This window comes from Rhipicephalus microplus, chromosome 9, assembly GCF_043290135.1.
Source record: "Rhipicephalus microplus isolate Deutch F79 chromosome 9, USDA_Rmic, whole genome shotgun sequence".
NCBI classification, from domain to species: Eukaryota; Metazoa; Arthropoda; class Arachnida; order Ixodida; family Ixodidae; genus Rhipicephalus; species Rhipicephalus microplus.
The window spans coordinates 78,953,622-78,977,031 of NC_134708.1; the positions used below are offsets into that span (position 1 = coordinate 78,953,622).

Here is a 23,410-nt window from a genome sequence, read left to right on the forward strand (position 1 = left end):
ATTTGTTATAATTGAACAATATAAATATAAAACGAGAGGAGTTATTTTGAACAATTTGAAGGGAAGTTACCAGATTAAAATAAGTGGGGTCCCACACGGCTCTAGCATATTATAGTTTAGAGCGTAATAGTGTTTCGTAAAGCTGCAGTTTTAAACCATGTGGAGCATTAAAAAAGTTACGTCGTAAACAGCCAAACATGCGGTTAGCATTGTTAATGGTGTATTCAATATGAGGTGACTAGGTGAAGCATAATGACGCTGTATTTCTCAATTTTAAAGACAATAGTCTTTCTTGGGGACCTTCGACGCAAAAATTTTGGTCTGTCTGCCTGTACTTTTGTCTGTTTGTTCACTCTTAACGGCACCGGGTACTTGAAACGGCCGACCCCATGCGCAGCCCCCACCAATGTTGCTCAAGGTTCAGCGTTCATACTTGTGCAATTGTTAATTAAAAACCAATTATTCCGCATGTCTGGGGCACTATAATAACACGTATATATTCTGCATGTGCGTCTTTTACTAGCAAAGGCATACATAAGTAATTTGAAGGACCTAAGAGCTTATCACGCTGCGCTGAGCATGTAACGCATGCACGAAAACGCGAGTGTTTCCAACGCTTTGCTAAGGCGAGACGCTGGTGGCACCTACCCGTCGCCTTGCGTTCTACACCTTATCACCTCCGCGACGGGCGCACACACCCGTCTCAGAGCCACGCGCTACGTTTTCCAAAAACACTGCCAGGTGGTGCTCATGTCTCACGTGTGACGTGACTTGATGCGCTCGTTCGCCTCCGCTGCATGCTCCAGGCACTTCAACGCAGCGCCTCCAGAATACCACTTACCGATTTTCTTGCGCAGAACATCAAATAAATGTTTTGTTCACTCTCTTCACACGCAAGACTATCGTCTTTCGACGACATTTGCAGATTAACATGCAGATACGGGGCCACTTTTTTGTGCCTATATTCAACTCGTACCTATTTACCGCCAATATGACGGCGACGATTGTAGCTACCTATAAAATTGCACCGAACTCACTCATCCAGTTTATATTCCATGAAGTTTACATTGTTGTTAAACGAACACAAAAAAGACACTGGCTGGGCTTTCCACCGCTTACACAGCAGTGGTCTCATTTTTCAAGCCAGCCTCTAACTTGCCCATATCTGTCATAAATTAAGTGAACAGTGAGTCAGTACTTGCCTCTACTAATGAGTGCCTGAAGTATGCAAGTAATTACGGTACTGCAGTCACTGTAACTCATGTTTGTAAGATGCGTGGTGATACGTAAGATGTGCTTTCTCGTTTGAAACACGTCGCTATCACCGTTCCCATTCAAGCTTCATAGCTGGGACTACTGGGCCGAGCAGCGGGACAGGATGTGCATCTCACTCACCTTAGGTTGGAACCACCGTCGCCCGTTTCAAGGAGAAGTCTCTTGGAGTTGCTTGAAACCACGTTGACGAGGTGGACCTGTCCAAGTACTTTCCAGATCTGCTCGTCAGAGTACGAGTTCGTCGGGTCGAGATTGTGTCGCAGTGTGCCTCTCAGAAGGCTTGGATCCTGTGTTCGTAAAGAAAAAATAGATGCACACCTCATTCATTTATTGGAAGTTTGTGGTGATTGTAGAGTGTTTTTAATAGGCCCAAATGAACACTTATGACTACAGTCATTTGGTTAGAGACCAATGGAGACAAGCGGTACAATAGAGTTTCAGGTTGAGATCTTATGCATGTGTGTTGTACTCGTTCTTTGAAAAATGATGGTCCTATAGAAAATGAACGAATCGAAAATGGCAACACTAGTTATGACAGTCAAGTAAAGTATTATGATGTCACGATTAAATGTATATACATATTGAGTCGGAAGCTGTAACATCCTGTCTACGACATGCATGAGCGTTTACTATCGCTGAATGTAAGCCCCAGCCGGAAATTTATAGCAAAATGTTGTGTGCGGCTAATAAGCACTCCTGAAAGTGCGAATGTTACTGGGCTGATTCATTGATCAGCTTATTAATGTACTTTCTCTGTCGGAGCAATACTGGCGCTGTTATGAGCCATGGTGGCGAGTTTCACAATTTCTTTTATTGGGATAAATATGCAAGAACGAAACTAAACAAAGCTTTCCCAGTTGCCGTCTAGCTGCATATGACAAAGGGTTGGTGTTGGGGCGAGTAAGTTTTTCATAGCAGATCAATTAGGGGTGCACAACGTGCACACAAGAGCAAAGAGAGTTGATATGACAACCAAAAAAGGAGCGTCGGTGTTGTCATCACCAACATCTGCTTTTGTGTACGCACGCTTAGATGATTGGCTATGCACACGACAGGATGGGCAAAAATTGAGGATTGCAAACATGCGCTAGATGGTAGTATATTGTTATTATTAGATGTATCAGCTCGTAAACCTAAAGAGATGCAATACGTTCACGGTTCTGCAGTGTGCCGGGTGTCATTTGACAGTTTTCTGCGAATGGCACAGATTGTCATCTGCATAATCCAATTAAAGAAAAACGTCGCGCGGGAAAACCAATTCGATACGCTCTTTTTGTTGATAATCCGTGCTGCAGAACTCATTTTTGCTTTCTCGATCAACAACGAAATAGTTTGGATGTCCAGTAAGGTTAGAAGTTGGGCGAGTTAGTGCCACTTTAGATCAATGTCTGAAGCATCACGCGAATACGAGGTATGAACCGAGGAAAGTACTCGACAGGATCGCCTCTGCACTTTCAACTAGTTTACTTATGGAAAAAAAAACGTGTTTCAGAGACCGGTAAGCCGCAAAGCGTGTCGGAAAGAGTGCTCGAACTCCTCCAACTTGAAACCTGGAAGGGGCGAAGCATACATCGCTTTGAGATATAAATATTTGAAGAGGCAATAGTGGCGCCAAGTGTCAAACCAGCCATGTATGGAAGGGTGTTTCGTCTCTACGAACGCCGTCAGAAAGCTTCAATACAATGCAGCTTACACTCAACCTTCTTCTTCCCTACATTCCCGGTTCGCGTTTTCTACTGCTTGTAGGCAAGCGTGTTTCTGCTCCACTAACGTACTCTGCCATTCGTTTGGCTTAATGTATTTTTCTTCATCTTTGAGGGAACCCGTACCGAGTAGCGCGATTGACCCATTTCGGCACACACTAATATTTATAATTTACCATGACTGAATCACACACCATGACGGCCTGAGATGCCCACAAGCCTAAAGCGTTATTGTTCTTGTTATTCCTTTCACTTTTCGTTCACGCATATAAAAATCTAAGATAATTTGTCTGATAAGCTAATTGTCATGATCATGAAGCATTTCTATTTCAACGAGGAGTTGCATATAACCACTTTTTGAGCACTTCCCATTATTATACATGTAAGCGGTGTCTGTTAGTCACCTTTTTCGTTAGAAAAACCATATAATACAGCTGAAAACTGTTTACTGAGGTACATCTTTCCCCACGACAGAGACAAACAGAAAAAAAATGCCAAGTATAACATTTGAACCGAGAAGCATGGTTGTTTCTGCGCCAATACCAGTTCTTTTTGGCCAATATTTTGCAATACGACACACTACATAATATGCCGGACCTGTTTGGCGCAGTAAAAGAAGACTTTCAAGTCGCACCTGCTACCAATATTTTATATATGCACTCTTTTGTGCCCATGATGAGTTTGGAAGCAAGGTTAAGCGTGATTCTAGACTTATGGAACAGTGAACTATACGGTTGAGCACTGTCTTCATCTGTCATGAAGAAGGATGTGCATCAGTGAATGGGCCGGCATATTGACACCTGACCTGTCGGAACGCAAAAAGCCGCTACCAAACAGTCCCAAAGAATATCTTAAAGGGAATTATTACATAATCAACTCATAGATAACCACTGACTACCGAATTTATTGGAGCTCTCATCATGAACAACTAAAAAAGAAAATGGTTTTTCTCGTGTTGGAAGTGTGCGTATTAAGGGCTGTGGTGACGTGACATGCTCATTTTTATTGCTTTTTTTCTTCTGCTTGGGAGGAGGAGGTGGAAGTGCAGTACTGAGAGTGAACCTAGTTAGTTGCACATGGCGCACCATGCAGGTTCGCAAATTATGCCATGATATGCCAGGCTTCGGATATTGTATACCGGCACGTCACGGACAACAACGCAGGCTACACAATACCACTGTTTCAATTTCGGTGATCTTCATTAGAGGTACATTTTGGTCCTGGAAGAAGTCATTCTGTGTAAACCAAGCAGTAGCGATACTCCACTTTTGCAAAGTTCTTTTTTTTTAAGGCTCCAACTTTATATCAGTGAAAGTAATTGTACTCAATGGTGTAAGTATATTAGGACTGCTTTCTGTTGATGCAGTAGTTTTTTATTCTTTAAATGGACTAGCTTTCAGAGCAGTGCTAGTGCTCTCCACTCGTTTCTTCCTTTTGTTTCGTGCCTCCATGTGCTACTGCCCTCAATAAAATTATTGGTTCGGGTGTTTTTGTAAGCATTCTGCGTTGAATATGATTTTTGAGTAACAGTACAGTATCTCACTTAGCCTTGAATCCCGACAGTTCTACGGAGCGGTCTTGGGAAAGCGCTAGATCAACCGCAAACAAAGCTTGATGATGGATGGTAGCGCAGACAACGAACACGGACAAGAGAAGGCACATAGACACAACACAGCGCTAACTTTCAACAACAATTTATTACACGCAGATCTCCGTGGTGTATGCGATCCACCACGCCAACGTCGCACGTGCGTAGCTCTAAAAACCATCAAATATAACCAACGCGCGTGTTCCAATACTTTACAATTTTATATTTTTCAATCTTTTTCTACTTTTTCTTTCTTCCTTTTATCCCATGTTACCACAAACCCTATCGCGAATACATGTAATCAAGTTCCTTATCTGTCAACACCACTGATGGGCTGCTCACACACGTGTCACCTAGCTCTGCAATTCTGCCGGCCTCCAATACCAACCGCGTCATCTCGTGCCTACTTCTATTGATTATAACCGTTTCCTTGAATTTCGGTGTGCAATTACATCTCTGGCAATGCAGGGAAAGAAAACCATCAGGAACAACACCATTTACTTTGTTATTGTGCTCGCGCAAGCGATCGTTTATGCATCTACTGGTCTGACCGATATAACACTTTCCACAAGTAAGTGGAATGAGGTATACAACACACATGATGCACTCCACAAATAGGTTTCTATGTTTCTTTTGGCATACATTTGATTTTCCTTTGTCTGGTCTTGTGCTTCTGCAAAGACTCACCAACTTATTGGGTGCCGAGAAAACTACGTTAGTGCCACATTTTTCCGCAATCTTTTTTATCCTGTGAGAAACCTTATGCATGTATGGAATTACGGCAAAACTTTCCTTTCTTGAGCTCACCCTATCCATCCCTTCACATCTTTTCTCCAGCACTTTTCTGTGCAATCCTTCAGCAACGGACACGACGAGGCTCTTGGGGTACCCGGCATTGCTTAGCCTCGAGACCTGTTGTCTGAAGCTTTCATTCATGAGGCACCGGCAGGACTTCTTTAGTGCCTCACTCAAGCACATCTTCGCAATGCCTCGTTTTACCAGTTTAGTATGCGCTGAGTGAAACTGTAGTAAAGGCTTACTTGCTCTGGGCTCGTAACACCAGCATGTCTTTTCATCTGAGAATTGAAAGTTAATGTCAAGAAATCTGAGCCTTCCGTCACATGGCATTTCAAAAGTCACTTCAAGTGGGTTAAGCCCCTCACGAAAAACGCTACACACGCTACTACATTGAGTAGCAAAATTTGCTACTCAATGCTACTCAATGTAGTAGCGTGTGTAGCGTTTTTCGTGAGGGGCTTAACCCACTTGAAGTGACTTTTGAAATGCCATGTGACGGAAGGCTCAGATTTCTTGACATTAACTTTCAATTCTCAGATGAAAAGACATGCTGGTGTTACGAGCCCAGAGCAAGTAAGCCTTTACTACAGTTTCACTCAGCGCATACTAAACTGGTAAAACGAGGCATTGCGAAGATGTGCTTGAGTGAGGCACTAAAGAAGTCCTGCCGGTGCCTCATGAATGAAAGCTTCAGACAACAGGTCTCGAGGCTAAGCAATGCCGGGTACCCCAAGAGCCTCGTCGTGTCCGTTGCTGAAGGATTGCACAGAAAAGTGCTGGAGAAAAGATGTGAAGGGATGGATAGGGTGAGCTCAAGAAAGGAAAGTTTTGCCGTAATTCCATACATGCATAAGGTTTCTCACAGGATAAAAAAGATTGCGGAAAAATGTGGCACTAACGTAGTTTTCTCGGCACCCAATAAGTTGGTGAGTCTTTGCAGAAGCACAAGACCAGACAAAGGAAAATCAAATGTATGCCAAAAGAAACATAGAAACCTATTTGTGGAGTGCATCATGTGTGTTGTATACCTCATTCCACTTACTTGTGGAAAGTGTTATATCGGTCAGACCAGTAGATGCATAAACGATCGCTTGCGCGAGCACAATAACAAAGTAAATGGTGTTGTTCCTGATGGTTTTCTTTCCCTGCATTGCCAGAGATGTAATTGCACACCGAAATTCAAGGAAACGGTTATAATCAATAGAAGTAGGCACGAGATGACGCGGTTGGTATTGGAGGCCGGCAGAATTGCAGAGCTAGGTGACACGTGTGTGAGCAGCCCATCAGTGGTGTTGACAGATAAGGAACTTGATTACATGTATTCGCGATAGGGTTTGTGGTAACATGGGATAAAAGGAAGAAAGAAAAAGTAGAAAAAGATTGAAAAATATAAAATTGTAAAGTATTGGAACACGCGCGTTGGTTATATTTGATGGTTTTTAGAGCTACGCACGTGCGACGTTGGCGTGGTGGATCGCATACACCACGGAGATCTGCGTGTAATAAATTGTTGTTGAAAGTTAGCGCTGTGTTGTGTCTATGTGCCTTCTCTTGTCCGTGTTCGTTGTCTGCGCTACCATCCATCATCATGCAACCATACCAACAAGCCCAAGTCGCCACCCGCAAACAAAGCATTTCACACAACTCTTTTTTTGGTGTATACCACAATCACGTTGAGTAATTCAACGTAGAAAATCAGTTATATTTAACTATTTTTGGTAGTCTTCATAGCCAACGTAAACGTTTTCAAGGATAAAGACTCTTACAGCCTCTTTATGCAACCGATATACAATCCTTAAAGAAAAACGACGCGAGGCATCAGCTGTAATCTCACCTGTGGAATGACAGTAATGCTACTGCGGAGCTTTTTCAGCGGAACATCCGCGATGTTGAAGCCGTCGATCAGGATTCGTCCCTCGGAAGGTTTGAGCACCCGCAGCAGTGCCAGCACTAGGGAGGACTTCCCGGCACCCGTCCTGCCCACCACTCCGACCTGCGTTGTGCAGACAGCACTGAAAGCTCGGATCCGTACAGCATGACGGCACAGTGCCTATACGTCAAACGATGTTCCGCGTGGTGAATTCGAAGGTTGTAAACTGCCATAACACGAATAGATAAGCTAAGTTAGCACCTGTTTTTTAGGAAACAGCGCTAAAAAATAAAAAAACACACAAAAGTGACCACGAAATCTAAATCGGAAAAAGCTGCAAACGTACCACTGCTATATACGAAATTCGTCTTGAAGAAAGACAGAAAGAACAAACTCATACATACTTTTTTATCCATAGTGATGAACGCAAATGCGTATGGAATTCGCGCGCCTATTATATCAAAAAAATACCTGAAGTTTCTCCTCTCACATACGATGACTAACTTCTGTCACCAGAGTACATTAGAAAAGAATACAGTAAGATGTTCTGTTCCAAATGGCAAATACAGCGAGCCAAGCATTAAGGGAGCTAAAAAAAGAATGGATCATTTCATGTTTTTTTTTTGCAAAGTAATTCATAGAGTTCGCCAGGTCTACACGCCCGTTCTTATCTCACAGCAGGAATATTTTTTTTATGTTATAACAAGTCCGCCAGTTTCTGTAGACTTCGTTTTCCGGTCATGCTTCAAAATTTCTCGTTCTTTTTATTTTTATGACTGCAAATAAGAAAATATGCAACAGCATGTCACTTTATCTTGTTTCAATATTAACGTGGCAACATGAACAAGGTGTCGAATCCACGTTTTCGACTTTAGGAGAGCCACACCTTCGCCGTAATGCAACCAATGAGAGTCCTTCCACTGAATGCAGCCTTCGTTGCATCCCGCAAGAGAGGAAGGCGAACCAAATTACGCAACGTATTTTACTGCTCAAAGTTTTTTTGAAATGGTTCTCTCGTTTTTCACGTCCCTTGAGCAAAGGTGGCCAGTGCTGTTTCAAGACATTGAGCGAAAATTCTCATAAAACCATTTACTTTCTGACGAAAGTATGAACTGTCGGAAGTGTGAATTTTCGTCAACGACTGTTATTGTCACCGCCTACAGAAAGAGTTCATCTTAACGGACATGATGGAATGCCTTTTTCACATCGTGACAACTCGAAGGCCTCGAGTTGTTATATTAGGCTTACAGCTCAGGCATACAGGCGAATATAATTGTGGATTCGCTCTTCAAGCTACACTTAGGTAGAAAAGTGTGCGCCAGTCGATGTCTCCAAAGTTCTGGTGCGCACAACATAAGACAGTGCTGTAATGACGAAGACAGACAGTTATTTGAAGTAGTGCACTCTGCAACTCGGCAGGTCTTGGCCAACTACATATACGAAACGTGTCCTGCACTACTATATACTTATTTAACAGTTGGTCGCGAAAATCTTACATTTTCAGCTTTGGCAGAAACTTCAGCAGTCATAAATCACGATCGAATGTGATCTGTCGTGCTATTTCTGGTATTTAGTTTGTGCAAAGGTTTTATGCGAAAGGCAGGTGTCCCAGTCCTGAACTTCATCCATGCGAACCAGGCCAAAGTAGGGTGAAAAGACGACCTATAGCTGGTATATGTGTATCACTAAGACTTCAAGTACGCTCCGGGACAGTGAGAGAACGACCCCACCGTTTTGTACTGATTTGGTTTTCTTTAATATCTGTACCATAGTTCAAGCTTAGTATTCAAAATTAGGTTAACTAAGGTATCATGTTTTGAGCAACAGTTCATTAACACACAACGCATGGCGAGCGCTTACAATGTACATTAGCGACATGCACTTCATATAACGCTGCAAATATTTGATTTTCACCAGGGTCCCTGTAAGGATGAACGGCATAATATTGCCGTAAACAGTAACACAATGCTACAAGCAAATTAAGCAAATTGTGGCGCTCAACACAAGCCTGACAGCGCTCACAGAGTGATACGAGAGCAGAAAAGACTAAATGTGGGGACGATAGCAAAACGAGAAACACAGCGCAACAAACTCAATGAGACGTTGTTTATCGCGTATACCTTCTCCATGGGCAGCACCGTGAACGTTACGTTGCTAAGGACGTTAGGCAGGACTCCTGGTCGATATGAGGCCGAGTAGTTTTTAAACTCAATCGCTCCATCTGATGGCCAGTCCGAGAGTGAACGCAACAGGGCTTCCTTTTTCTCTTCCGTCACATCTTCCGCTAAGTCAGGCTGAAAAGAAGATCCCAAAGAAAGAAGCCAATGACATACAGAGGATGCTAACATCGTTAAAATTCTGTGTTGTGTCTAGAGGTTTTCTCATAATTATTTTAGAAATTCTACAGTTGAGAACTCAATGACGAAACTGTTTTATTTGCTAGTGTATTTCTACATATGCAAGAAGTGTTCAAAGTGAATTCGAACATATAAAGTACTCTAAGGCATTACTGTACACAAACAATGTGGGATCTGGGGCAGTAATCATTATGCCGGTGATATCATAGTGAACAGAGATCATTAAAGCTAACGGAAACCCTATAGCTTGCGATGAATTTCATGTCTCAGAAGCATTACGGCTTACTGTGATCAAAACACACCGTTCTTGTGCATTAATTCATAGTTATTCTGTTAGTAAACTGTGAGGGTTTCTTCGTCATACCAATGCGCTGTTCGAGGGCTTATTCGTCATTTTGACCTAATGGATTTCCCCGGATATGTGGCACCACGTCACTTGATAGGCAGGTGACTTTACGAAGATGGAACATTGGTCGCCCGGTTAAGAATATGCAGCATCAAAAATCGTACACACTTTTACGCTGTGCCATATCACGCCCGAGCAGCCATCGTGCAATGGTACCCTTTTGATCAGCTTTCGTTGCGTCACATCATCACAATGTCGTGTACAGTATGGTTCACTGTTAAAGGGAACACTCGAATGCACGCCATCAATATCCCTGGCCCTCTAAGAGCAAGTGTATTTAAAAACAATCTTCATGCAAATCTGTCAAAGGGAGTCGGACCTTTTAACCACCAGTACCTTTATGAACATCTAAGCCACTATACTTCCGCAAGATAGCGAAATCTAAACATGCTGCGCACGGAGGTGTTTTTTTTAACAGTGGACCTGTCTGTACATGTCACAGAAGTTGCAGTTGCATTTGGTGCTCTTCGTGTGTTATAATAACGATGTTATTACGATACCCGTTATAGTTAGGGCTTGTGGACTAATTCTCATTGCTGGGTATTGTTTAGCGTGCACCTTAATTAGATTATTTTAGCCTACGAATTTTCGATATCTATCGGAGGATGACAAATAGCAGCACAATGCAATAGTTGTACGTTCTATAAGCCAATCAGGGCATGGCGCAATGGTAAGAGCCACGATGTGCATTCTAACATCGGGTGGTGCTGTCGAGCTATGATGTTTGACTAACATCATATTTTGTCATATTTTACTGGGCAAAAGATGCTTGCAATTACACTGCCTTCTTTCATTCAGACGTTATGGTGCTCGGCTGCTCACCCGCCGGTCACGGGTTTGATCAAGCCGCGGTGGTTGCATTTCGATTGAATGGCAGTGAAATGGTAGGGCGTTGTGTACCGTGCGATGCCATTGAACGGTAAAGAGCCCCATAGGGTCAAAACTTCTATCACCCTCCATTAGGGCGTCTCTCATATTCATATCACGGTTTTGGGAGGTAGAACCCCACAGATTAAGATTTTAATTACTTAGCTGTTATGAAGATGGCTTTGTGGGCTTATCAGACATTGCATGGTCATAAAGGTTACAGAATATAGATAGAAACGGACACAAAAGAAAGAAGAAACAAGGCAAAATGCCGAAATGAAACTGATATTGTTTTTAAAATGAGGAGAATATATACAGGCTAATCCAGGCAATAACTGGGCTCTTAGAAACAAACACGAAGACAAAACGAAAATACGACACTAATTATTTTGTTGCGGTGCTCAAACTCCCCACATACCAAATCCGTAAACTTTTCTTCCTCAAGCTACTTTTTTTTCATTGTTTAGTAAGTGCATCTGTTTTGTCAGGTGTTATTCATCCTTCCGCAATTTCAAATATGTGTAAGCCTCACCTCAGCTGGAAGCTCCGAGTACTCGAGACATCGCTCGAAGCTCACCACCATCTGGAGCATGTTGAACAGGAGCACGCAGAGGTACATCATAGCAAGCGGAACCTGTAAATCGATGTCATACTAACCCAGGTTACGCGTAGTAGATCTGCGTGAGTTGGCTGCGATGTACGTCCCTTAAAAAGCCTGCAGATATGCTCAAAATCTACTCGCGAGGTAAAAAGGCGAAGCCCAAAGACGTTTGGCGGCATCAGTCTTTAGACAGCTGAATCCGTTTTCTTACAGAACATTGTCTACATTGACAAAAGTGGCTGCATTATTGTTAATGAAAGCCTACTAGGCTCCGTCATGGTTAACCTCCCTGCCTTTCTTTCTTCCTTATTCTCTATCTCTCTCTTATGACCTTTGGAGCAACCATATGGCCACAACACGACAAGGCCCGTATATTATGCTAATGAGTTGATTTCATTATTTCTCGAACTTCTAGCTTCAAATTGTCAATATCACACTATTTATCTATGATTTATTGTTTATAAACATCCATATTTTAAGTAATTAACCAAAGACAAGGAAAAAAAATTGTAATAATTTCTGCTTGTCTCAGTTATGGAGTACGTTGAGCTCAAAGCAATATATCGGCCATTTCATAAACCCATATGCAGCCAGTTTACAAAACTTAGAGTTCACGGTGCCATGGCTAGTTATTTCTGTACTGGTCATAAAGGCTCACAACGAACCTGCCACACGCACTATTCATTTTTAGCGATTTACGGGCCGAAACAACGACACCAATATAAGCACTTGGGGATCTTAACATAAACATTAATCTTAGCATATACAGCCATTTTCGCATGTCGTTCCACGCAAATCTGGCCGTCGTCACCGACATTATCAATGGCATCCTGGTGTAACCGCGTACTTAACGCCGTAGCTGCTATAATGATGGGTTGCACAAAGCTAGTACTTTCGGCGCAAACACTAACCTCTATTTTATAAAGAAATTGCGATGCTATTGATGCTAGCGAAAATGCAGCTGATGCATTCACGCATCTAAATATTTCCATTTATTTACGGCCATCGTCATATTGTGCCTTTTTATGCACAGTAATAAGTGAAGGCAATTTGTGTTTTATAAATAAAGAATCGTTTTTTTGTGAGTGAAATTAAAACCAAATGACACCTCACACACCATCTGGTTCTTGTTTAGCATGAGCGTGTACAACGGCAATGCTTCCTGAAATATTTACTATCAAACGCTGCGATTGTTCAGCTACAAAGAAAATAGTGAGTAGTGGATGTCTCTGCGTAATGCTCGTACTGGTGGATTTTACTGCACGTTTGGCTTTATTCTCTGTGTATTGTCTTTTATTTCGGATAAAACAATGCACCGATCTGAACTTGAGTCGATTTAAATTGGCGAGCCTGAAATGGCGAGGTGGGCAAGTGGCTCGACTGAAGTTATGCTGACCTTCGTCTTGTAACAAAGCGGCTGCAAGACACGTGATACCAAACGAAGCCATAAGAACGAAATTTAAACAAATCCATGTACTAGCCATCACTCCCTCGCTGGCTGAAGTGGAGTGCATTGCAGCTCCTATAGAAATTGTAGTGCCAGATTTTCTTCGAGTGTATTATTGGGAAACGATCTTCACAACGAAGAATGCCGAAGCGCGAAGTGTGTGGACGAGCAATGTTTCTTTGATTGAACCACTTGAGTAGCTTCCACAGCTTTGCCCCTCATCAGCGCATTGTCTCCGAGGTTATGTAACCTGCGACGTTAGCAGAAAAACCGGTTCCCCGATCTGTCCACGCTTTTACCACTTTTACCACTTTTACCACGCCCCTCCAGATAGCGGTGTATTCGAGGGCTTTTTGTGGAGACTATGCTGGACAACAAGGAACATCCCACCTCGATGGCAATACGAGCGGCATCGTGGGCATCTTTCTAGAGGGCGGGTTTAGCTGATGTATATAGCGGAGTGTAACGGTACATCAACCTTTCATAACTATACTGTAGGAAATTTTGTGTTTCAATGCAATTTCCTCACCGAAGAGGCTGAGCTCATTGCGAGGCCGATGCGGCTCGAGTCCCACTTGTCGACAAAGACGACGTTGAGCAGCAGCGTGGCGAGCACGACGACGAAGCCACACGTGGAGGTGATGAAGCGCGTGAACTTGTAGGTGCCGCAGAAGGCCGAGTAGCCACGCGTGTTGGCATCCGCCAGGCGGCAGAAGCGGTCGCATGTGCGTCGAACGACGCCGTACGCCCGCAGGCTGCTCAGGCACTCCAGGGTCTCAGTCACGTGCGCCAGCAGCCGAGACAGCACCACACTCTCGAAGAAGCGAGCTTTGTACGAGGCGCTCACGGACAGCCGCTGCAAACAGCAGTAAGCCCGTGCGAAGTCGCGATGTCCTGATGTAAGTTGTGCGAGTTATATTTGCTGTCGTTAAAATTGTTGTGCTAGATGAATGGTAATGATTTTTAGAAGAGTACCCTGGGCGAAAATTGCGCTATTGTTTGTTCGTGTTTTAGACTTTATTTTGACGTAATATATCAAAATATGATGCACAATTAATGTATAACGTGTGTGTTCTACATCTATTTGTTCTTTCATGTGCTAATTAGCGAATTTCAACGCTACATGGCGAAGAAAAACAGCACACGTACACATAAAAACAAAAAAAATAAAACTTTGGCATGATGAACCATTGCGCAATATCGACAGTGACACTTTGACAGCTGCGGGCCACTTTACACAATGTCAGTTGTGAAATTTATATCTTTTTTGTGTTATTTGTTATTCATGCACGACCTCCTGCTTTAATCTAAAGCGCTGTAAACAAGGGTTCTTCGTGAGAGAGTAATTACTAGCTTGTGCTTGGGAAGCACCCTGAAGCATTATAGAGCACTGCCTACATCTCTAATACATCGCAACTGTGTTATACCAACGTTCTTGCGAGCCCATGTGTGAATACGTAACTTTGCGTTAGTTCTGTGTAGATGAGGACATGCATGAGAGATAGACACAAACCAGTCCAAAGAAGACGATGAGTACTGTAAGAGCGCCAACGAGGAGAACGTTCGGCGACTGGGTGGCGATGACCACCACTTTTGCCACGGTGAAGAGCACGCTCTGCACACTCTGCTTGCCGCTCAGGAAGGTGCGAGAGTCTACGAAGTCCATGTCGGCCGAGAACCGGTTCAGAATGCGGCCACGTGGCGAGGAGTCAAACAACGACACTGGACTACCCAGCACGTGCTGAAGCATGGCGCTGTGCAAACGCCACGACAGGCAGCGGCTGCTGCCCGCCAGCAGGAGGCCGCCGACAACACGGCAAGCCACTGAAAGTGTCAGATCCAGAACGACATTGGCCGATTCCCTGAGACATTTATTCACTGTTAAACAAACTTGTGCAAAATGAGAGATGCCATTGTAAAGACGTAGTGAACGCATATAAAGAAAACATTACTTTTTTTATATCTCTTATCACAGCAAAAGTCTACATTCATCTAAGTTGTCTCAATGTTTTTGTAGCGTTAGCTACACTGGCCTCGCTGAGCCAATTTCACGTGGCACTGGTCTGCGCATGCGCAATGATACTCCATCGCCGCCGCGCGCGGCTCGCCGCCGGTGTGCGCGCAATTCGATGCGCTGCGCAGACGAGCAGTGGTGTCACGCACCGGAGCCGGCACCTCCCTCGCACTCGGCCGCGGCCGCGCGCGACTCGCCGCCGCCGGTGTGTGCTTTCCAGAGGAGTGCCGTCATAGCCTTGGTAGGCATATGGACGCGGACGCGTGCGCCTTCCCTGTGCAGTCGCCATCTGACACTGCGCTGGAGCCACTTAATAGCACCTCTGACTGGCGTTTTTTTTTCGCTATACCTACATTTAACGCAAGCTCTGGTCAAGTGTACTACCATATCAAGAAGCGCTGCAGAGCTTCGCATTTCTCAGTGAGTGAGCTTCCCGCCAGACGCATAAGTTCATTTCCTGCGACTTGACAAAGCCGTTCTTGTACCTTTAAGTGTCTGCTTCTGTACCCTAAAAATGTCCCTGATTTAGAAAGCTTGGGCTGACTGTCCCTGCTACGTGTTATAAAATCTATGCCATATCTATGCAACTGACCATTCTGTAACACAGCCAACCCGACCAAGCTTCTGGTGTTGGAGATGTGAGCTGGGTATAAATCGGAATATAATATGCAAGACATTATTCAACGCTTAAAAAACATTACGTAGGTGGAACATCGCTCGGTTAAAAGAAAGCTGAGCAGCTACTATACTTCGGAGCAGGCACTACATGTCTATATTCACCCAGCAAACAAAAACGGTTGCTTTATTTGACACAGAATTTTAAAACAAACGGTGGGGCTTCGTGCGTCTATTTACTTCGTTTTTTGTTGGACTCAGTTTTCATTCCCTCCAGCCCCAATCGTAAAAGCGGGAAATCTATCTGCGATCACGCAGAGCACTTAAAAATCAATTGTTCGGTTGTGGCTAAAGATGACCAACGCCATCGGGCAGAATATCCAATATCCGTGTTTTCAAACACTTCTGCACCAGTTCTGAAAGAGGGCCATGTACGTGGCTATCCAGAAGTCCCCATAAAGAATCCTACACAAATTTTTCTAGAGCATAGAAGCTATTTATTTTGACCTACAGAAATCAGTTATTACAGTATTTCCGTCTAGTGTTTGTAAAGTTCTAATACCACATATGCATGGTAAATATCGGCAGGCACCAAATACACGAAACACTAGAAGCGGGCCGTATAGAATACGAGCGGAACGTTACGAAAACTTAGTGCTGTTCCTTTGTTTTTGATATTGGGGAAATTATCGGAATTGCAGGGAACATAACACGTTAAAATCCAGCAAACCTGAAAAACTTGCAAGAGAAAGATTGAGCAACGGCATGCGCCATCAGCTCAACTAAATATATATATATATATGAGTAACGAAGGGACCAGTCACAAAAGCGTCCTTCCTTCATCCCTCAATTTTTTTTTTGTCATTGCCGCTGCTCTGAAGAGTATCGGCGATGGAACAACTTTCACTTTAAGTGAGTGTTAACACTATTTTGAGGTATTGCGAAAGGAGAATATTTAAGGTCTTGATAAGCGGTTTCAACAATCTGCACACAACGCTGCTCGATGACACGTGTAAAATATTTTATTTGGATTTTAATTGTGTTGTGACAGATTATACATGAAAGCCAGCTCCACCGCAATATATATTATCTCGACAAATGAACGCACTTCACTGGGTTTGCCAACTCTGCGTACTACACGCTCCCTAATTCGCAGAAATCGATGTTGAAGTCATCGCAAGACAAATGCAATGTTGTTTACGTGCCCTGTGCCTGACTAACAGGCTGCTGCTAGTGCATCTCAATTCGCTGGCTCCTAAAGGCGCCAGACTGTGCTCACACGCCACTGTGAAGTTACCCCTTGATATCGCAACCCAAAGTGCCTTTTTTGGAGCAGTGGTATAAAAAACATGCATTTTCAATGTACTCCCAGGCACCATGATAGCCTTTTCGGGGTTCTTGACACCAGTGTTATTATTTAGGGCATTAGGTTTGTGAGTAATAACAATAAACGTTATGAGGTCCCGAATTATTGGTCTCCCCATCTTTAATAAACAGTAATCCAAAAATATTGAAAATTCGTGTCATTACTCCTTCAGTTGCGATATAACAATAATATCATAAACCCTTGAGATGGGTCAACGTTTTATGCGACAGATCAGTCATGTGATGCGTCACGCGCGACAATAAAAGCACATACCGTCAAAGACGCATAGTCCAACCAGCACTCCGACCCAAGATGCGCGGTGTGCCTCGAGGGCCGAGTCGTCGTCGTGCTCCGTGGTCTCTTCGTCGTGCGCCGATGACACGTCCGTCCACACTTTTATCCACAGCTGCTGGAGCGTCAAAAGCGTTGCGCTCACTGCGAATACCGCCAGAGCCACCATAGCCTGCCAGCCGGACAGCCGCACCAAGGCACACAGTATGCTGAACGCTGACTGCAAGACACCATAGATGTGAATAAGGACACGTTAGTATATGTGAGTAAGGAGATGTGAATAAGAAGAATAAAATAGGAATAGATGAGAATAAGATGTGAATAAGGAGAATAAGGAGCGTCGCAGGGGTGATGATGACGCAGTAGCTGCACAGCACTACACGCGTTCTCCTCAACCCATCCAGGGGTTGTTTATTGAGCAAGAACATTCAAGCATGTAGATAGCTTTATTTTCTAGACAAAAGTGGGATTCAGGAAATTGTGGCATTAGAATTATGAGAGGACACCTTCTGGTGATATCACCGAAATGTCACTTTCTCTAAGCGTTTATCGGCAGGCTGCGAAAAACATGGGTAAGTTGGCGCTTTAGTCGTGGGTGCGCAAGATTCCATGGCAGAAGACTGACACTGTTAGCGAAAGCGATCGACTCAAAATATGGCCAACATACGCACGCGTATGTATATGAAAACACACAGTATACCTTCACCACTGGCTACAAACATTTCCAAAGTGAGCTGTGATCACAGGCAGCATTTGCACTAAGCTGGTACTGGTCCACGATGATATATTCACTAGGCTTCTAAAGCTATCCTTGAGTTTTGTCGGTGCAAATGCATATTCATCGCTATTTGAGTCGAGCTCTTCATTTGATGAGTACATGAGGCAGTTAGGGTAAGTAACGCGAAGCAGAGCAGACGCCTTGCACGGAAATTCAATATCGCAAATTTTCACAATATGCCCTATAAGACCACGTTCTCTTTCTACGATATGGCACGAAATAAAAGAACGTATATCTAGTTAATACATTATTTTATAAAAGCATAGAAAGAGAGCAAGCTCAGATAAGTCTCAGAGAAATCGACGGGCCCGTTCAATAGACACCAGCCAGATACTCATCACTAATATCATTTTTTTCTTTATGGGTGCCTTGCCTGGCAGGCCTCTTTTGTCGTCTGCTGTGAAGCCCTGTCAGCAAAGAACTGTCGTCGCAGGCAAAGCATGCGTAAATCCTCCACTTAGCAGTGCCCTGGCGATATTCCAAAGGAGTTCAGCACCTGGCCATGGGCTATACTGCCATCATTAAAAGTGATCACCGGATCAAGTGTGCATATTTTCAGTGTTAGGTGTCTGAGGAAAACGTTTTTTTGGAGTGCGCTTCAACACGACAAATAAATGGCTTGTTGGGTTTATGATTTTTCTCCGAGGACATTTAGCAAGTAAATGGGAATAATTCAGTTCCGGATAATTTGGCTTAACAGCATCAAGAAAAGGTGCTGAAGGTGTTCTTCAGGAATGAATGGTTCACCATTCAACTGAGTTTTGTTTAATGTGCACCAAGTTTCGGTGTCTTTCGGGCAAAGGCCGTGTGGTGGATTGCTATCTTTTGATGCCATGTGAAAATATGTGGCCCGGACATCTTAAAGCATCCGCCAAAGCTGGCTCTATTTCTTTTAATACTAGTTTTGATGCGTAACCCCGATGGCACCTAAGATGTCCACGGCTAGACATAGATTTCCCAACAGAAAGCTCGATGTCTCTGCTTTCTTTCGTTTTAGCAGTTCAGAGCCCATTCTTTCCTGAATGTGCTAAATGCGCTCCAGCTTGTGAAAAGTAACTTCTTAATATGGCTATAATGTCTGAACTGCAAGGCATCCCTTGCTACGTAAGTCTTATGTGGGGCATGGCAGGTCACCGCACAAGTTTTGAAGAATGGGATTTTTAGACAGAAAAAACCCACTGAGACAAACAAATGACTGATTCTGGTTCGGAGAATGCCGCAGACTTCAAATAATGGGGAAAAAATATTTTCTTTTGACATTTTTGCTTCCGTGTTTTCTTAAACATACCTTGCATTTTCGTGCCGTTACGTAGCATTACTTGGAGAACTTCGTTCCGATAGCAGAGAGCCTAGTGCTTTAAGTGATGAAACGTCATTTGTAAACACACAAACATAGCTGCGCAGTTAAGGCGACAGCCTTACATACTTCACCGAATGCAAAACCGTCCTCGCTGTGTGTGCGTGTGTGTGTGTTTGTGCGTCTGTGTGTGGTGTGTTTGTGTGTGTGTGTGTGTGGGTGTGTGTGTGTGTGCGTGTGTGTGTGCGTGTGTGTGCGCGGGTGTGTGCGTGTGTGCGTGCGTGCGTGCGTGCGTGTGTGTGTGCGTGCGTGCGTGCGTGCGTGTGTGTGTGTGTGTTTGTGTGTGCGTGCGCGCGCGCGCGTGTGTTTGTGTGTGTGTGTGTGTGTGTGTGTGTGTGTGTGTGTGTGTGTGTGTGTGTGTGTGTGTGTGTGTGTGTGTGTGTGTGTGTGTGTGTGTGTGTGTGTGTGTGTGTGAAGTTCGTGCAGCAAAGTCACATGACCTCAGTACTACATGACGCCATTATGACTTCACAAATACCAGGCATGGTGGTGATATAGTGACGCTATTATGGCGCAGTGATGACGTTACAAGATGACGTACATTGCCGTTGGATCAAAGGTGGGCTGATCATGGAGGATGTGCATAAAGCGTGTAACGTACTCAAAGCATGTAATGCCTCCGATCATGGAAGCAGTGCACAACCCCAAAATAGGGGGTGTGAAAGCAACACATTGATTGACAAGGAAAAGCAAGAGCTGGCCTTAGGCCTTATGACTTATGAGACCATAAACTGGCCGTGAAAATACCGACCTTGTTGGAACCTCGCTGCTCTTTCTCGGTGACCCGTCCAGCTGATTCGTTCTCTTGGGCTCCTTTAGTTTCGGGCCTGGAAGTTTTGAAAGTATGTGCGTTATATGCGTGCGACCTTTTTGCAATTACCTCCCAGCATTACGCAGCGATCGACCAGCCGATGAAGAATAGACCGTAAGCATCGTCGCATCATCATAATTATCTGCTCCTTGTGTGTCCACTGCAGGCCGAATGCCTCAGTCAGGTATAGTCAGTTGACCATGTATAAAGTGAGCTAATTCTACTTTACGCCTGTGAGCTTAAGATGATAACGCCCCCTCCTTTTTAGCATTCAATTCCGTTCTCTTCGATTATTGGTTGTCCGTACTACAAATAACGTGAACCTCCAAAATCTATTTCATTCCCCTAATGAAATCAGGTATATCTACTGCAGCTTTTTTGTTCACTCAACAACCCTGGCCTCTTTGTGTATTTGGATATTCAGCGCATTATTTTTGTGCAGTACCACGCTGTGCAGTTTTCAATGGTGAGTTTCCCATGCTCTAAGTTTACTTATGTTAGTTATGTTAGAATGACATGGTTGTACGGTTATCGCTTGAGATCTAGCAGTAATTTAACAGCTATAGTCCTAAAATATTTGCCGCGTGCGCTCTTATTCCTCAGTTAAATTCGCTAGTATGAAAAATATCTTTTGTTTATAAGTGAGACAAAATACATCGCGTAGTTTTCTGCTATCGTAGGCTACGACGTGCTGCCGGGTAGACAGAATCGCAATGAGGCTGCTAACCACCGTGCGCGAGACCTCACGTACCGTAAGGGTGATGAGGCTTCATTCGATTCGAAGGAGGTCGGGCACAGATTTTCCTCATTATTCTTTCATGCGATCATATTTCACTACAGAGAGGAACACCGCTGATTCCCGCCTCTACACCCGAAACTATGCAGAGCTCAGGCGATCACCCTTACCATGCCTCAGACGAGGTGATATCACCCTCAGACCCAAAAACCCAAAACCAGATTTTTGGAATGGGCATACATACAATATATTTTGCCAGCAAACGTTGCGCCCGTGTGGCAAACAGTTTTTGCACAACAATGTCTGCTTCAAATTACACATTGGTTCTCAATGAGTGGAAAGCGAACAACGCTCGCTTTAAAACAAAATTTAACTTTTGCTTCGAAAATCACTTTTATGTGTTGTTAAACTTCTTTTAGCTGTATCAGGCGGATGTCATGCAAAGGAAGAGGTTGTACGTGGTGAACCGGAACTTTGTATAGAGAGTCCTAGGTTTCACCGAGAACATCCTAGATTTTTGTTCACGAGCTCTAGCATGTCTTTTACTTGCGCAGTTTTTGGCACCCTATAGCTTTCAACAGCTCTCGCGGTGGCTCACTGGCGAATTCTACACCACACCTGTTTTTCGACTCTAGGAAATGGTCAATGAGCAACCTCATCGTCCGACAATGCCAGCTCCACTTCTTCTTTCAAGAACACATTCCCCTTTTTTATCATATATTCTTAGATGAAAGAAACACCAATGCATACTGGCAAAGAGCTCAACGCAAACCGCATGAGTGAAGTGCTAAATCTTCTTGTACTTAGGTTGGGGTTCCCGGTAAAGAAACCCGCATAAGCAAAAATTACTGGACCCCTGCACTAAGGTGTCCCTCATAAACATCCTGCTTGTCTGACATAACACAAAAACGATTAATAGTGTTATACGCCAGATTACAGCTGACTCTTCTCGTCACCCATAGGAATTGACATTCCCGCTAGCCTTGTTCCGCCTCCGGGAGACAGCTTACTCGTACGTAAGTGATCACTCTGGCACTTCACACCTGTGAACTTACTTCTTGGCCTTGAATTCGCCGAGAGGAGGTAGCGTTCGAGAGCATAAGCTTTAGTTCCATACTTGCAGCACCTGTTAAGCAACCCACACAATCACTGTGCACGTACCTCCTACATTGTATTCTAACCATCCCGCGAATGCATGCCACGAATGCAACACTTGAACACCCCCTAAGTAACTGCATGGCTCTTCAAATTACCTGCGCTCGACACCCCTCCACCCCCCGACAAAGGTGCAGGAGCACCTCCATCATTTACTCCAAATTCAAAAAAGCCAACTGTAGATAAAGGTGAGCCTCGCTTTGCGTTAGCGTTTGTGTTCACTCCGCATGCGCCATTCAGTAATTTCCTGGGTACAATCATCAATTCGTTTTCTAACGGCATGCATATCTATGAAACGCAGACTCTGAGTACGCTATTTATAACTGCCAAATGCTTCGACTGGCTTACTCCTGCAGTTTATCTACAGTCTGTCTCTTCTATACTTGTATTAGGCCTCCAGGTGCACATGCGTGGTCAAAGAGTTGCAGAAGTTCCGCTTTGTGAATGAGTGACAAGCGTAACTCAAAGCTACACTCACGCCTCTACTCTCGTCGCCACTCTCGCCCTGCCCCTCAGGCATTCTCCACTGCACGAGCACGTCATACTTGCAACGCGCGACTAGTTCAGCGCCGTGCCTAGACTGGGCCTACATGGCGAGTTAGGTATTGACGGGCTCTCTTCACTTTAATTCATTTATTCTTCTAGAATTGCCTAGAGAAGGAGTCGCAAACCTGTGGTCCCCAGCCTGACATCATAACCCCACCCCTTTTCTGCTTAATAAAACTTTTTGTTGGTCTAGTGAGTACACTGCTTACCGAAATGCAAAAAATATACGCGCCATTAAGGAAAAAAAATTGAAGGCTGGACAGAAAAAGCGTCCTTTCTGACCCGTCTTCAATTTTTTTCCTCGATGGTACCCGTCTTCTTTGTTTTTCAGTACCCTTCCTCCTTCCTATTTCAGTACCCATCGGAAGAGAGCAGCGCTTTGAGATAGGTAATAGTGCATTTTAAATTGTAAAGGACTATGTCTACTTAGGGCAGGTAATAACCGCGGAGCCTAACCACGAAATTGAAATAACTAGAAGAATAAGAATGGGGTGGAGCACTTTTGGCAAGCACTCTCAAATTATGACAGGTAGATTGCCACTATCCCTCAAGAGGAAGGTATATAACAGCTGTATCTTGCCGGTACTTCACTACGGAGCAGAAACCTGGAGACTGTATAAGAGGGTTCAGCTTAAATTGAGGACGACGCAGCGAGCAATGGAAAGAAAAATGGTAGGTGTAACCTTAAGAGAAAAGAAGAGAGCAGAGTGGATTTGGGAACAAATGGGGGTTAAGGATATCATAGTTCAAATCAAGAAAAGGAAATGGACATGGGCTGGGCATGTAGCACGTAGACAGGATAACCACTGGTCATTAAGGGTAACTAACT

General features: G+C 44.0%; 1 protein-coding gene across 3 annotated transcripts in view; it reads right to left on the minus strand.

The window, feature by feature from the left end:
* Window positions 1-23,410, minus strand: part of LOC119163186 (multidrug resistance protein mrp-7) — a 102,915-nt gene that overhangs the window by 6,969 nt on the left and 72,536 nt on the right. For all 3 annotated transcript variants that reach the window (XM_075873921.1, XM_075873920.1, XM_037415132.2), the window contains 8 exons: window positions 20,085-20,160; window positions 17,181-17,418; window positions 14,426-14,736; window positions 13,442-13,768; window positions 11,397-11,498; window positions 9,355-9,528; window positions 7,199-7,357; window positions 1,396-1,562 (listed from right to left, as the gene is read on the minus strand). In XM_075873921.1, coding sequence (XP_075730036.1) covers window positions 1,396-1,562; window positions 7,199-7,357; window positions 9,355-9,528; window positions 11,397-11,498; window positions 13,442-13,768; window positions 14,426-14,736; window positions 17,181-17,418; window positions 20,085-20,160 — 1,554 coding nt within the window. The remainder of the gene's footprint in view (window positions 1-1,395; window positions 1,563-7,198; window positions 7,358-9,354; window positions 9,529-11,396; window positions 11,499-13,441; window positions 13,769-14,425; window positions 14,737-17,180; window positions 17,419-20,084; window positions 20,161-23,410) is intronic.